The sequence below is a fragment of the Cebus imitator genome, unplaced genomic scaffold, assembly GCF_001604975.1.
Source record: "Cebus imitator isolate Cc_AM_T3 unplaced genomic scaffold, Cebus_imitator-1.0 Scaffold8, whole genome shotgun sequence".
In the NCBI taxonomy this organism is placed as follows: Eukaryota; Metazoa; Chordata; class Mammalia; order Primates; family Cebidae; genus Cebus; species Cebus imitator.
In genome coordinates, this window is record NW_016107323.1 from 3,753,177 (window position 1) to 3,769,849 (window position 16,673).

The window sequence follows — 16,673 nt, forward strand, 5'->3', positions numbered from 1 at the left end:
TTTTTTTTTAAAGTTCTATGAGAATGTGGATTTATGGCATTGAGTATCACACTCAGCTCTGCTGTGTTAACTTTGTGAAACTGGATGGACCAAACTTTAACTTACCAAGCACCAAGTGTGAAAATGACTTTCATGGTTCCTTCATAAAACTATAATAATTTCCGACACTTTGATAGAAAAAAATTCAAAGCTGTGCCTTTGAGCCTATACTATACTGTGTATGTGTGGAAATAAAAATGTATTGTACTTTTGGAAAATTTTTTCGTAGGCATTTTTCTGTCAGATTTGTAGTAATTTGTGAGGTTTCTTAGAGATTAATATAGGTTTTCTTTCTGTATTATAAAATGCACCACGCAATTATGGTGGACCTATTACCCTATGGGTAAGAAATAAATGGAAATATGACATCGGATGTTTTAGCAACTGTTCTGTAAATAAAATCTTTGATCACACCTCTCAGTGTGATAATTGTGTCTACAGCTAAAATGGAAATAGTTTTATCTGTACAGTTGTGCAAGATATGAATGGTTTCACACTCAAATAAAAAGTATTGAAATGACCTGCTTTCTTTTCACTTTTCATTTGACATGACCTCTGTCTGTGTGTGTGTGTCTGTGTGTGTGTGTGCTATAATATAACTAACATTCTTAATTCTTAGGGTGTAAGTAGGCAGAAAAAAACTGAGTAGTCTTACTTGGCTGTGTTTATCCGGTTCCCCATCATCTTGTCATATTTTAATTAAAATGTGTATAAGCCACACGTCCTGTCCTTGAATAATGATTAAGTAAATATAGTACCTACAGCCTGACAGAGGTTTGCAGGGGACCAGTTGTTCTCTACGCATGGAGATGAGTCCTAAGTCTATACAATGGTTAGTGTCACCCAAAGGCAGGACCCTTTCAGCTTTTATAGGGAATATTATCTTCAATACCAACATCATTAAGAGGTCCCCTGGTACTTAGTTTACTATGCTTTAATGATCACTGGGTGTAAAGATATTTCAAGTGCAGTGCTTTAAATGCTAATAAACTTCCGGAACAGAACAGCAACATTACTGCATACTTAATAAGTATTAACAGATTCTTCTCCAGCACTGTATTTTTATTCTGGGGCTGAGAGGAGTGGGGTATAGAAGAAGTACAATGATGGTGTTTTTATCAAACATTAAGAGTCTAGGATCTCTGACAGGTTCAGAACCACAGATTTCCAGAAATTGGGGTAGTGAGAATATTAACTAAAAGGCATGAGAACTTGACAACTCAATTTGCATTTTGAAAGATTTATATTTAAAGCCAAGTTCCTACTTTCTATTACATAATATATTTATACCTGAACATGATTTTTAAGATTAAAATTATATATTATACAGAGTATCCCCTTATATTTATCTATGTTGTTCTACAAAAAGAAAGCAGATGAATTTCACTTTCTGATGGTCAATTAGTTTGATCTTTTGTCCAAAATCCATTAGTTGGCTTTCATATAAGGAAAGTAAAGGAAAGGAAGAATGCATTTTCAGATTTAGTCACTGCAAAAAATAAACCTCAGAGTGACCAGACCAGTCGCTGTCTTACAATTCAAAGCTAGAGCTCCCTTAAATAAATGAAAAGGTGTAGGAAGTCTGACTTTTGACTTACTAAGCACAAAAAAGTAATCACCAAATTCTTTAGTCAGGTAACAACAGCACAGAACATCCATTTACACGTAACAGCCACAAGTTCATTAACTGCATAAATCTTTAGGAAAAACTAGTCATAATCAACAAGGGCCTGAGGCCCAGAGAATAGGTCACTCCAGGAACTCTGCAAGGAAGAAAATGTGTGCCTCCCTTTCACAGCCCAACAAAGACCTAGGCATCATCAGCACCCCGGAACAGAAGGGAGCTTCAGATGAGGGCAAGAGACCACTGGGCCTTCTCTCCAGAGCACAAGGTGCCTACCTCTTGGGAGCCGAGTACTGCCTATGTTCCCAATTGTTTAAAAACTTTCAACTTCACAACCAGGAAAGATCTGAATAGGAAAAGGCAACAGCTGCTGTGAGCATATGACTCAAATGCACCTTCTTTCTCTCTGATAGCTCCCAGCCAGTCACCAGAATGAGAAATTCAGGCAAGGTTGGCAGCTGGGAGTGGGGCCAGTCACTTGTCAGGGGAAGAACAGAAGAGTCTTGGCAATAAAGGGACCCTCCCCTCTTTGGACTTTTTCTGAAAAGAACTCTGCCAGCTTGAAACTGGCTGAAGTCATGAACAACAGCCAGGATGGCTCACCCACATTGCAGGCCTGTGGTGTCCTCGGATTCCATCCTGCTGTGTCCTTTGTCAGGCCTCTAGTACACCCCAGCTCTGGATAGAAAGAGAATTTGTGGCTCCTCTGAAACTGAACCCAGGCACAGACCAATCCAAAATGTTTGCCATTGAGTAAGCCCAACCTAAATGGGAGGAAATTATGAAAATTGCAAGGTGATCTTGAATGGTTCATCTCCCCACTCTGGACCTCAAGCAGGTGTGTTACATGATTATGACATTCCAACTTATAGTCTGCACTGATGGACCAGGGCTGGCAGATCTGGGTGAGGAGGATGGACCGCTTAGGGAAAACAAAAAACAGAGTAGACTGGCAGCTGGGGCAGTGATTTAGGGAGGGAGCCACAGGAGAGAAGGCACTGGCTCCACCAGCTGGTGCTACAACACAGAGTGAGGCTCATGAGTCCAACTCGTCCTCCCTTGCACAACTCTGGAGAGTAGTGTTTGGCAATTTTCTTCTCCCTTAAAAATTGGCCTTAATATTTGCTTAAAAGTCAATCAAAATGTCTGAAGTGAAACTAGAGAAGGAAAGATAGCAAAAACAAACGGCTATTTTGTCCTAACGTTTTGCACCATTTAAAGGCAGACTTGCAAGATTAAAAAAAAATTAAGGCCAGGCATGGTGGCTCACACCTGTAATCCTAGCATTTTGGAAGGCTGAGGTGGGTAGATCACTTGAGTTTGCACTCAGGAGTTTGAGACCAGCCTAAGCAACTTGGTGCCTCTACCAAAGATACAAAAATTAGCTAGGTGTGGTGGCGCATGCCTGTAGCCCCAGCTACTTGGGAGGCTGACGTGGGAGAATTGCTTGAGCTTGGGAGGCAAAGATTGCAGTGAGCTGACATTGCGCCACTGCGCTCCAGCTGGGGTGACAGTGATACCCTGTTTAAAAAAAAAAAGAAAAAATCCCATAAATCCTAGATAGAGGGATAGTATAAATATCCCCCTTATTACAGTGGAAGGTACGTGGGGAAGAGTTGCCATAGGTCTTCTGTAGCCTACGGGAAAGGTCCCTGAAGTCTAGTGAGAGCAGGAGCATAGAATTCAGACTTGGGCAAGAACTTCAAGTATGCAAATTATCATCCTAGAAGCTTTCAAAAAATTGACTCCTTTGGTGGCTTTCAAGTGAGGGAGAACTGAGGTCAAATCCCAGTTTCACCAACGATGTTGTAGAGGGGCCATTCCTGTGCTAAGTAGGATTGGATGTCAGTGGTTCTCTGACTGCTGCCATTAGAGTTCCCTAGTCAACGTTTTAAAAATACTGATGTATAGGCTGAGTGCAGAGGCTCAAACCTATAATCCCAGCCCTTTGGGAGGCCAAGGCAGGAGGATCACTTGAGGTCAGGAGTTTCAGACCAGCCTGGGCAATATAGTGAGACCCCATCCCTACAAAAAATTTAAAAATTAGCCAGTAGTGATGATATTCACCTAGCTATTCAGGAGGCTGAGGTGGGAAGATCACTTGAGATCAGCTATTTGGGCTTACAGTGACCTATGATTGGGCCACCACACTTCAGGTTGGGCGACAGAGACCTGTCTCAATAAATAATAAAGATAAAAATCCTGATGTATAGGTCCCACCCACAATGAATAATGAATTGGAATGTGACCCAGGCATCAGTATTTTCCTAAGCTCCCCAGGTGATTCAATATGCAGTCAAGGTTGAGAAATACAATCCCTTCCACCCTCAAGTTCTAAACTTCAGGGACTACTACTCCCTGAACATGTGACCCAAGTTTCTTTTTCACAGTGTTGTTTGTCCAGAGACCATGCTCTGTGTAAGTAGCAGCACTCCACAATAACCTACACCGTGCACAGTTTTCCCTTAGCTGACAAACTTTGCCCTAAACTGCACTGTTTTGTTTGCCCTTCAGCCACCCCCACCTCCTTACCACTTTGCTGCCTGCCCTTCTAACCTGGAACTTCTCTGCTTCAGTTTCTTGGCAGCCTCCCAAGCTAAGCCAGCTTGGACTCAGTCCTTGGGGCTTCCTCTTCTTCCAAGGAGGTCAGAACCTTTTGTGCTTCACCAGCCTCCTCCCTGAAACTCTTCCCCCAATCCCCCTCCTGCTTCTCAGCCTCCCCCAACCCCGCCACCACCTTCTCACCCCCATATTTTGCTGCTGCTGGTGTAGGTGGGACGGAAGACGTGGGCCACAAAAGATGAAGAAAGAGCTGTTGCTAGGAAAGGAGTGTGGGTGAAGAGAGATGGTGGGTGGGAGAAATAGGACTCCCCAGTTATATGTCTCCCTTTCTCATCATAAATGCCTCAAGAGCTAAAACCAGCTGTTTAAGATCTATTATGAAAAATAATGAGGTCTGACCGTGACAGCAGGGGTAAGAGAATCAGTCTCAGAAAGAGCTGAAGTGCTGATACTTGGTATTTAAAGTCTCCTCTTATAAAAGAAAAGCCTCTGAATGAAGTTTAAAAGAGTGAATTCTCAAGGAACTATCAAACTGTGCCCCTGTGAGGGATGGTATCCAGAATGCCTTGGCACATGCCACACCTCGCAGAAACAATAAACTTCAAGATGTCTTAAGAAACAAAATGTAGTCAAGGCAGAAGGATGATCTTTAAATTCGAAGTCGGCAACACTCTTTCCTCACCTCACACTCAGGGACACATTTCTGAAATAGATCTGCCTTAATCCATGGAGTCTTCCATTTATGAGAGCCTACTCTGTACCAGGCACATTAGACTCACCATGTATTCTTCTCACAGTTCCCTGCAATACCAGTGGCATAATCGCTTCTGTTTACAGGTGAAGAAATGGAGCCTCTGAGCAGCTTAATGTCGTGTTGAAGGTTACAGTTTAAGTGCCAGAGCTGGGATCTGAAAAGTACTCCAGGCACAGTGGCTCACACCTATAACCACAGCACGCTGAGAGGCCAAGGTGGAAGGATCACTTGAGGCCAGGAATTTAAGAGCATGGCAACATAGTGAGACTCTGTCTCTCTCTATATATTAATTTTTAAAACACAAGAAGAGAAATACTACTCCAGAGCCTGTCTGTGCTTCCTACTTTTCTTCCCACCCACCCACCTCCATCCCAACTTCCATTCCCCTCTCCTAAGCAGTTTTGCAGTTTTAAAAACCAACATTGACTGTGGTAATAGAACCTACTGGGCTGGAAAAGAGTTTCAGAAGTTCTGGGAAATTTTTGTGCTCAAGAAAGGCAGGCAGTTTCTAAGCTGGGCACCAGATCTTCCCCTATACCAGAGGTGGCATTCTGCTCACTGTAAATAAATGGCAGACTACCTTTCCCTCTGTCATTTCCCAATGTACATACAAACCAGTGCATTATCTATGACCGAAATTTGGTTATTCTGTAGATAAACAGGAATAAAAGAAAATCAGTAATAATGAAAAAAAAAATACCAGGTCACAGAGGATTTTTATTACCAGGTCGGAAAAAAAAGCTCTGCAGGGGGGCGTGCAATGAGCCAAGCATTCACTAGAATGAAGTCATTGGGGTGGGGGAGGAGGGAGCATGGAGGAGACTGGCTACCTCTTGCTGTTAAGGTCACTACTCTTTGACAGAGGTGGCCTCTGACCTCAACAGCCCTACAATTCTGTTTTGACTGACCCTGAAACCCATGAAATTCAGATGTAGGCACTGCCCAAAAGTTGAGATAAAGCTGACTAATATGGGAAAAGCTCCCGGTATGTGCCCCCAGCTGAAAGGAGCTGGCAGTTCTTTGGCGGTAGACGCAATTTATTCTGTCCTCCTCCTTTCAGGGAAATGCTAATCCTTCATAGGCAACTCGAGGGGAAGACTAAAATGTGTTGATGATGAATGACAATAATCCTTTGTCCACCGCTACCTCCTCCTAGGGTTGAACCTTAAGAGTTTAATCAAATGTTGGTAAGTAAATTAATGCCTTACTGCAAAAGGAGGTGGTGGGAAGAAAGGTTGTGAGAATATATTTCCTCTGACATGTGAATCTCAATAAACTTAATTGCAAAGGCATTGATATGGGGAGGGGGTGTTGAAAGAGTGTTTTAGATTCCTATTTACACACACACACCCGTAACAGTCACTATCCCAAAACTGTCTTACAGCATGTCAGTGTTAAAATGTTAACTTCAAGGTCTAAAGACCAAAGCAACACACTGGAATCACTTTGCTGTTGTTAGAAACAACAGCAGTAACAACAAAGCTCATGCATTTGTGCATCCATAGGAACAGCAATATGTTTAGCTCTGAATCTTCACATCTTTCTAAGGAAGGTTGCATTTTTCATTCCAGTTCAGCTAACATTTTAGTGGCTACTCCATGCCAGGTCTGCCTTGCTGGCCACTTTGACAGCCATCTCTTTTAACCCTTCCAACCTACTGCAAAGTAGGTATAATTATGCTCATTACAGTTGAGAAAAATCGGTGCTCAAAGAGGGCAAGTGATTTATCCCTGAACACCCAGAGTTAAAATTCAAACTAGAAGTCTTTTGGCTTTCAGGTTTTCCTGTTAGATCAAAAAAAAAAAAAAACAAAAAAACGGTTGCCAGAAGGGTTTCAAGGAATTTGACAAACGATCGGCTTCTGAGACTCACACAGTGAGTCAGGACTAAAAACCAGGTTTTCCAATTCTCAGTCCGAGTTCTTTCACCACATTACAGCATTGCCACCCAAAGTGCTGGGTTTTCCCAAGAGGTGTTTGGATGGGATTCCAAGTCAGCGAGATGCAAATAGGTCTGACCCACATTCCTGCTCTTGGATAAATAAAAACTCCTAAAGGGCAGAGCCTATTTTGTGTGCTTAATCTAAGAGTCCCACTGTGGGTAGTCAATCAATATTAAACAACTAGAGGGATATTTGCCAAGGACTAACGGCATGGGCTCAATTTAAGCAATCAGAATACAGCGAATATTACTGAGGAACCTCATAAGGGTGCTGAAAGGCTGAATCAAGTAAAATTTTAAGAGTTAAAAAAAAAAACCTTGAAGTCATCTAGTCTAACTCTAATATTATGAGATCCAGAGATAAAATAATGTGCTTAAAGATCTGAAGACAATCAGCAACAGACCCTCCCCTCTCCTGTCTCCCAATTCTATTTAATTTTATGTCACACAGCATTGTAAGGTAACATTTTCAGGAATGCGATATGTTGTAAGTTGAAGTTGGACTGGCTGGTTATAGAGTCATCATTGATTATGAAACACCTTTCACATTTAACTTTTCCTTTCCCACTGACCAAACTGACCTCTAAGAAATCTCCATTGCTGGCTTCCAAGTTCAACCAAGTTGGTATCATTTCTCAACAAGCTTCTTGTTAATTTTGGCCTCCTGACCTTTTCTCACAGCATTTCCCTCTGTCTGGGAGCCCTCTATGTTCTTTCCACCATCCCTCTGTAGATCACCTCCTTCAAGAAGGGTATTCTGAATACTCTCCTTCCCATTAATGCTTATTTTCCTTTGATGTGTGCAGTACTATGCTCAATTTGTTCTTTCCTATCAGTAAAAAAGATTAGTTTATTGTTTGGTTGTTTCTTATAACCCCAAACGACAGAATTAATTATTTATACTTAAAAAAATTTTTTTATGATATCTAAGACAATGCTGTGCTCCAGTGAGCACTAAATATGTTAAAGGATCAAACTATGTTAACTTTGCTATAAAAGGTAGACTGCATTCATTTTTTTCCCTTTCTTTTTTTTTTTTTGAGACAGAGTCTGTTGCCCAGACTGGAGTGCAATGGCACAATCTTGGCTCACTGCAACTTGTGCCTTCCGAGTTCAAGCGATTCTCTGGCCTCAGCCTCCCAAGTAGCTGGGATTACAGGCATGCACCACCACGCCCAGCTAATTTTTGTATTTTTAGTAGAAATGGGGATTCAACATTTTGGCCAGGCTGGTCTTGAACTTCTCAAGTGATCTGCCCACCTTGGCTTTCTGAAGTGCTTGGATTACAGGCGTGAGCCACCGCACCTGGTTGAGACTGTATTCTTGGTAAAAAATGAAATAGCTTTCACAATGCCAGGTTACTTCTCAAAGACTAATGAGTTACATGCACATGAGTTTGGGGGTCTATCAAAAAACCAGTTCAATCGTAGATACTCTACCAAAATATTGATCCAGTGGTTCTCAAAACTAGGTGCTTATTCAAATCAACTGAGAAGCTTTTAAAACTACCAGTATCCAGACTTTACCACAGATCAACTGAATCAGAATCTTTGGAGGTATGCCCAAGGAATGATTTGCACATATACTGATATCTGATTTGCACATATTGATTTTCACACCCCCACTCTTATTAATAGGTTTTTCTAAAGAATGAGCATATTTAAAGGTGGTTTTGTTTTTCTGAGAATCACAAAATTTTAGAACTGAAAAATTTAGAACTGAAATAATATCTAGATCAATCCCTTAGTTTAGCAGCTAAGGACACTGTGGGATTAATCCAGATATTATTTCAGTTCTAATTTTCTAAACCTCAAAAAAGGTTGAGTGAGTGGCTTCATATAGTGAGGTGGTGGTTGCTGAGTGACAAGTCATATCTTGAATTAGTGGAATTCTCTGAGCTCCAATTCTGGAGCTATAGCCAATAGACCAAGATGCTAAGGCTTTAAATTTCTGCTTTCTTCTAAAGAAAATGTATTAAAAGTATTACATACGGAACAGTTGAATTTTAAAGCTGTTAGCACCAGGTACTCATTAAAGACCTTCAATTTGGCACATACCAACTAGCCCATTGTCATGGCAAGAGGAAATGCCACAGCAGGATATCAAAGTCCAAAATAAATGACTAGTATCTATTTGCAGGCTTTTTCATTGGCCCTAACCTGAAAGTCCATAACATTTTATGTTATCAGAGGCCAGGGCACTTCTAGCCCTTAACCATACCACTTATTAGCAAACTTCTTTGTTTACAAGCCAGCTAATCAATACCCTGAACTTCCCTTTTCTCTGTAAAAAAGAAGACAGTGCCTGTCTTATTGATCTTACGATGTCAGCTATTACAAGAATTAAATCAAATAATCTACATGGAGATATTTTCAGAATTTAAAAGCTCTGTACATAAATATGTATAGGATTACTATATTACTGTTTCTAAGAGCAACAACTCGTGAATAAATATTTGTTGCTTTGATTACCAAGGCTCTAAATCTTAATTCCTTGCTATCATGCAACCCAAGCATCACCAGGAAGTGGAGTTGAAACAGCACTAGAGTCTCTAGTCCCTGAAAGTATCCCATAACTAATGTTCAAGGAGGTAAAGTGATGTAGTAACCTACGACTCAGTTGGTCTAGACTCCATTCCCAGAGTCTGCTTGTAGCTATTGACCTTGGACAAGCCACTTAATTTTTCTGGAACCAGAGTCTCGTCAGTGGTCAAAAGATGACTTGAATTAGAGTCAAAGATTCCTTTGAGTTATAAAATCAGAATACTAACATTTAATTAAAATTACTAAAGTACAACTTCTCAAGTCGCTAATTCATGTGGTTTTACATTTTTTAAATCTCTTTTTAGAAGTACAGAATTGGAGCCTAAAAACATAGCCTATTTCTGGCAAACAGACATTTCAAAGACATGTGCCTGAAATGTCAGAGACCTAAAAGGATTCTAAAGAGAAACGTCTCTACGGAAATAAAATACTTTGTGCTTGTTTAATATCCTCTCTGGGAGACCCTTGCTCCAAAAATAAATATATGGTTACCCCCAAAGCACTTAATATTGTACTGGACACAGAGTAGGTACCCAAATACTTTGTTAACAGCTCTCAGTTTGAGTCCCAGTTCTTGTTACTTAACTTGTCTGAGCCTATTTTCTTATCTATAAAGTGGGAAAAATACCTTCCCCAATGATCCATTGAGATAACGAGTATTAAAATGTTCTGTAAACTGTTAAAAACAATTGGAAGATGTTACTATTACCTTAGGAATTCAGCTAACTATTCCAAGACCTTATTAAAATGTGCTTTTTGGAAATATGGATTAAAATCTTTCTGACTTAATTACAGAGCACCTGTTCCAATGCCTGACTCAACGAATATGCTCAATAAATGTTTGCTGCATGGAAAGTATAATCCACAGAAAGACCAAAAGATCCATAAACTCAAGTCCCATTTATTCTTATCTCCAAATTCCCAGCATCTAGCAGAATATCTAGCAACATAGAAGAAATTCAATTATTAGATGAATAAACTTTTGCCCCTTCTAGTTTCTCTTCAGCACAGCTCAGGAAGGAGAGACTGGTAAGAGAGGCATCAAGGATGATTACTGATAAAGGCTGCTTGGAATGAAAAACTTGGAGTTACTTGGAGAATTCATCCACTCTCCATCAACTCAAGCTTGAGAGAGCAGAAAGAGAACGGGCTCTGAGTTCAAATTCAGTTTCCACAAATCTGCAATTTCGATAAATTAACCAATTAACCTCTCCAAGACTTAGTTTCTTCATCTTAATGAGAATAACTCATGTGGGTGCTCACTATAATGGAAACTCCACGAAGGCAGGGACTTTATTTTGGGCCCACTGTATCCACACTGCATTGAACAGTGCCTGGGCACAGCACAGGCTCTGAAATATTTGTTGAATGAATGTGTATGAAGTTGATTGAGCTAACATAGGTGAAGTATTAACAGAGCGCCTGGCACGTAATTACCACTGGGACAATGAGAACCTTTATCATCACCACCACAGCTACTGTATCAGTATTATTACAATTCCTTGTCTTAGAGCAGCCGCTTCGGGGTGGGGGTGGGGAATGGGGGATGGGGGAGGCCTGGTTTCAAACCACGACTTTCCCATTCCCTGGCCGTATGACTTAAGATAAATTAAACTATTCGGGTTCCTTTTTGTTTTCACAAAAATTTGTGTCGAGAATTGGACAATATAGGGAAATTACCTAAGAAAGTCTGGAGCCCGGTGCACGAAATGTATGCTAAAGATTAGTATTAAGCCAAAAAAAAAAAAAAAATCGCCAAGTCCTCTTTTATCCAGATAACTGCCTTAGATTATTTCCCATGTTACTGTAGCTGAGTACATAATAAGAATGCAAACAAGAGTGGAAGGAATTTCCGAGACCGAAACCGCTAAATGAGAAAAGGGAATTAAACCGGTGCTTGACAGTTCCCACCAAGGGGTGGCAGCTTCCGCGACCATCAGCCAGTCCAGCCAGCCCAACCAGCCGAGGCTGGAGCAGGACATTCAGCAGCCTAAGGAACAAAACCAAGGCACAGGCTTAGACCCTCCCTCTAACGGTCTCCCCGCCGCTGGTCTCAGGCGGCCGCCAGACTCCCATTTCCGGCCCTCGCCGTACCACAGTTCCCAGCATGCCCTTGGAGGGAAGTCTTTCCGTCTGGATGACTACTAATCCCAGCATGCCATTGGCACTCCAGTAAATCAGATGGAAGAGCGGGATAACCCCATTGCATGCAGGGAATTGTAGTCCATTTGGCTGCTGGTTCATAGATGGGCGGAGAAGAGAAGGGTTGCTCTTGTCCGCCGAGAATGATTCATAGAGGAGGGTCAGGAAAGAACGGCTCAGTCTGTGAAAGCCCCCTCAAAAGACTAGACACTTTACCGAGGGAGGGAGAGGCAGGAGAGCAAGCAGAGCTTCGAGCCTGACTCCGGCTCGGTCCGCTCGCCAGGCCTCGACCTAGTCCTGGGCCTGGTCGGGGGCGGCCGTGAGGCGCCGGTTGTTGGGGGAGCGGTGACGTCGCGGGGTGAAAGTTGAGGGGCGTGACGTACGGCCGGCCCGGGCGGAGGCTGGCGGGTTGGAGGCAGGAGGGAGGGAGGGAAAAGAGGGAAGGAAGGAAGCTGGGAAGGAGCGAGCGAGCGGGGGCGCGAGGCGTTTACCTGGAGGCAGCGGCTTGGGCGCGCAGAGCGGCCGCGGCTCCCCCGCACCTGCGGCCATGGATGAGGAGCGCGCCCTCTATATCGTCCGGGCCGGCGAAGCGGGGGCTATCGAGCGGGTCCTGAGGGATTACAGCGACAAGGTAAAGAGTCCTGGCCCCGGGCGTGCGATATCGCACCCCCGGGCCGCCCTCCGTGCTTGCACATCGCATCCTTCCCCACCCCCCTCATTCCGGGGATGCGCATTGCTCTTCCACGAAAACGTTTCCGGCTTGGGCATGCGTGTTTGTGCCCCCAGCCTTTTCCATCCGTGTATCCTGCATCCCACTACACCCACTCTAGCGCCCACTCCTCTGATTCCTGGCCCAGCAGCTTGACCTCCGGCCCTCCTCTCAAGCGTGCAAGTCACACCCCAGGAATCCGTAGATGTGCATCTGTGCCCCATGCCACACTCCTGGATGCATAAATGGATGCGAGGCTTCCTCACCTGTATAGCATAAAAATACGTGCTTCCTTGCATAAACACATCCCTTGACATGCATAAAATGTATAGCGACGGTGGCAGTTTTTTCTATACCTTTATCACGGTACGGTTTTCGAGGCATTGATGTTTCATCTATGGTCTCCTTTGATCCTCATAGTGTTTATAGGGTAGATGGTCTCATCCTCCCCATTTTATAGATGAGAAAACCGAGGTGCAAAGAGCTGAAATCACGCCCAAGGTCATGGACGTATTATGTTGTAAGTGGGTGGACAATGTAACTCCTAATGATACCTATTATTCGTATCGCATTAACAGTTTTGCTGTCCATTATCTCATTTAATCTTAGAGCAATTCCGTGAGGTATTATCTGCATTTTGCAATTGAGACTTTAGATTGGTTAAATAACTTGCCCAAGGTCATGCTTGGAGCTCGTATTCCAGTTTAGTTCCTTCCACTTTACAACTGCTGTAAAAGAGTATCTTGTTATAAATCCGTCAGTTCTCTGAACCTCTTTCCAAGAACCGTTAGCTCTTCATTACTTTTCCTTCCAGGAATTTTACATGCTCACTTCAAAAGATAGCCTACCACACCTTTATCCTTTGGTTTAGAAGACTCCTTTATAGTAGTGACTGACGACTCCCTTCTGTGAAACACACCCAACACCAAGTCACAACCTAGCTGTAATGTTTTTCTTTCTTTTGCCTCCGTACATAATCTCCCCTTCAGTGTTTGCTTTGTGCCCACCACTGCATCCATACACTTTGTATTATTGACAATTTGTGTCTTATTTTTTGAATCTTTTCTACCCAGGGCAGAAATGGCATACTGGCGGCTTAATTCCCATTTAATCTTACCAACAAGCCTGTGAGGAGAGTGATGGTATTCCCCAATTCACAAATGATAAAATTTAGGATAATAATGTGGTCCCAAGTCCACACAGCTACTGAGAGATGGAGCAGAGATTTGAATTTAGGTTGTCCAACTCCAAGTACAGCGCTCTTTCTACAGTACTGTGTTGCTTTCCTTGGGAGGATACACAGGTTCTATATATTCATATCTTAGCTCTTTCACTTTCCGATATGCTTTACTGTTGAACATGTCTGCCTAATTTAGGAATAACTCATTTAATGCATATTGTGGAAATTATAATGATTTAACCCGATTTATTACTGCTTTCCAGAAAAGATACGAGGCAGCTCCAAACTGATTTTCAGAAGCAAGAAATGCAAGAGAACTTGGCAATTTGTTCAATCAGCCAATGTTTATTTAGCATTTATTATATGCCAGATACCCAGCAATTAATAGGAATTTGTTTCTGTAGGGGAGGAAGAAAGACCTTCAACTGAATATAATCACCTTCTTTAATATTTCCCCTTCCCTTTATGGCTAAACTAAATAGACATCAGATTTGCTTCCTCCAATTTATCTCTTGTTGGTCTCCCTCCAGATTGGTATCTGCTTACCACTCCTGGCCAGGTGCTGTCGGAGCTTAAATCCTGAACTTCTCCAGATCCCCTTTTGTATTGGGAATGTTTTTAAGGTGTTTTGCATGGTGTGTGCGTTGCTTAAGGTGGTATCCTGAAGTGTTTCAAAAGATTCCCAAACACTTGTAATTTTGGGAGGAAGCCTGAGAGTGCTCTGACTAGATGTGAACTGGGGCAGTTAGCTCTTTCAGAAGAAAGTGCTCTCTTCTTTTTCTTTCTTTCTTTTATCTTTTTGGAGGCAGGGTCTGTATTTATCGCCCAGGCTGGAGTGCACTGGTGTGATCATGACTCACTGCAACTTCCATCTCCTCCCCCCACCCCTCCCAAGTAGCTGGGCCTACAGGTGTGTGCCACAGAACCTGGGTAACTGTTAAATTTATTTTTTATAATGATGGGGGTCTCACTATGTTGCCCAGGCTGCTCTCAAACTGCTAGGCTCAAGCAATCCTCTGACCTTGGCCTCCCAAAATGCTGGGATTATAGGTGTGAACCACTGTGCCTGGCCAGAAAGCTTTCATATTTAATACTGACTGTAGTAGGGCCAGTATAGTAGGGCTGCTTATAGTACAAAGAAAATGGCTGACCATCATATTGCAGTGAGGTTTTGCCTGTCAAAGGGAGAGATTTTGGGAGCAGATGAATAGAAAGTAGATGTATGTTTATAGTGGTTCAGGCAGTAAGAATGGGGAGGTGGAATTAAATTGCCCAGCTCTATGGTATGTGGAATTTGGAACTCTAAAAAAAAATAGCTAGGTACCATATACTTCCGTTTCCTTATCTGGAAACATTGATTTGAGAAATATTTGGATTATGAGGTGATTATGGGGCATTGAGGAGTCCAATAGAGAGAAATGAATGATGGAGAGAGAGAGAGACTGGTTCATTGTTTGGGAGAGTAGTGGGGAGGTTCTTTATGCCACCTTATTTCTCTGATAAAACTAGTCCTTGAAAGGAGGCAGTCAGGTATAGTGGAAAGGTAATGGGATTTGGCATCAAATCCCAACTCTGCCATTTATTAGCTTCATGACTATGGATAATTATATTAAGCCTCTGTGTCTCAGTTGCCTTATCTATAAAATAGGAATAATATCACCATTCTCATAAATTATTTCGAAGATTACATTAAGTGAAATACAATGCTAACACTGGGCACAATGTGCCTAGGAAGTACTCGCTCAGTAAGTTACAGTTACAATGGCCAGGGTACCTAAGAGGTCGTGTGGCCAGAGCACAGGTTCTGGAGCTAGCATGGCCTCTGATCCTCAACTTAATGGCTTGTGTGGCCCTAAGACAAGTTACTTAACTTTGCTGTGGCTTAGTTTCCTCATCTGCCAAATGGAGATAATAATAGATAATAATAGTAACTATATCATAGGCTTGTTAGGATTAAATGAGTTACATGTATAAAGCACGTAGAACAGTGCCTGCCGCTGAGGAGGCACCCCATAACTGTTAGCTTTGAACAAAAACAAAAATTAAACATGTGGCGTGAGTTGGTATAGCACAATATTAAAATTTGGGACTATGCTCCATTCTTCCCTTTCTTTTTATAATGGGTAGCAAAATACCTTGTACCACTTTGAGAGATACCTGTCCGACTCCAGGAAACATCTGTTTCTACTGTTTTATGTAGATTCTCATTTCCAAGCCTTCTTGCTTCATTCACTGACCTTTTTTATCTTGGGGAGAGGAAAGATCTATCTATCCCAGAAAGAATGAAACTTGTCTGTTTGTCAAGGGCGTAACGCAGCATAGGACTCAGCATAGGCAAATTCTTTGTTTTTATTTTTGTTTTTTCTTTTTTTTGGAGATGGAGTCTTGCTCTGTCACTCAGGCTGGAGTGCAGTGGCACTATCTTGACTCGCTGCAACCTCCACCCTCTGGGTTCAGGCAGTTCTCCTGCCTCAGCCTCTTGAGTAGCTGGAATTACAGGTGCACGCCACCATGCCTGGCTAATTTTTGTATTTTTTTAGTAGACAAGGGGTTTCACCAGTTGGTCTGAAACGCCTAACCTTGTGATTCCCCCCACTCACCTTGGCCTCCCAGAGTGCTGGGATTACAGGCATGAGCCACTGCTCCAGGCCTTTTTTTTTTTTTTTTTAATGGGAATTTCATCATGAAAACATAGAGTTTTATATCTTCTTCTTCTTCTTTTTTTTTTTTTTTTTAAATGGGAAGAGCGATTGTTTTTGTCTCCTCTCAGTTCACCTGTTAACATTTATTGAGTGCCTGCTATGTACTATGTATTATTGCAAGCACTTTCACATTTTGTATGTCATCTTTTACTAATTCCTCTTACATAATCCTCTCATATTAAAACTTATGAGGGAGATGGAAGTATTCTATATATAGGCTCAAGGTCACAGAGGTAGGAAATGGTGGCCTGGTCTTCAGATTTAATATCCAGGGATCTTTTTGCAGGGGGTATGTTGCCTTTACGCTGTCTCTTCTGTGTTTCTGAACACAGAAAAAGTTTCTTTTTCAGGAGCAGTATACTACAGTTATTTCTCAGAATCCAAAGGGGATTGCTTGCAGGATCTCCTGTGGATACCAGAATCTGTGGATACCAAAATCTTCAAATGCTTTAGTCCCTGATAGGAAACAGAATAGTA

At 42.2% G+C, this 16,673-nt stretch overlaps 1 protein-coding gene and 1 long non-coding RNA gene across 13 annotated transcripts in view; one reads left to right on the top strand and one right to left on the bottom strand.

Annotated features, from left to right (window-relative positions):
* The window catches only part of LOC119473098, a 54,578-nt gene extending 38,669 nt beyond the window's left edge, over positions 1–15,909 (bottom strand). Inside the window, exons 1-2 of the long non-coding RNA XR_005202279.1 lie at positions 12,671–15,909; positions 12,097–12,215 (exon numbers count right to left, since the gene is read on the bottom strand). This is a non-coding gene — a long non-coding RNA (uncharacterized LOC119473098). The remainder of the gene's footprint in view (positions 1–12,096; positions 12,216–12,670) is intronic.
* RIC8B (RIC8 guanine nucleotide exchange factor B) overlaps positions 11,598–16,673 on the top strand; it is a 115,323-nt gene continuing 110,247 nt past the window's right edge. For 9 of the 12 annotated variants that reach the window (XR_005202273.1, XR_001828788.2, XR_005202276.1 and 6 more), the window contains exon 1: positions 11,598–12,236. Coding sequence is in view for 6 of the 12 variants with exons in the window: in XM_017540887.2 (XP_017396376.1) it covers positions 12,153–12,236 (84 nt within the window). In the remaining 6 variants the exon portion in view is untranslated. The remainder of the gene's footprint in view (positions 12,237–16,673) is intronic. The other 3 variants (XM_017540895.2, XM_037742990.1, XM_017540947.2) reach the window with 2 other exon arrangements.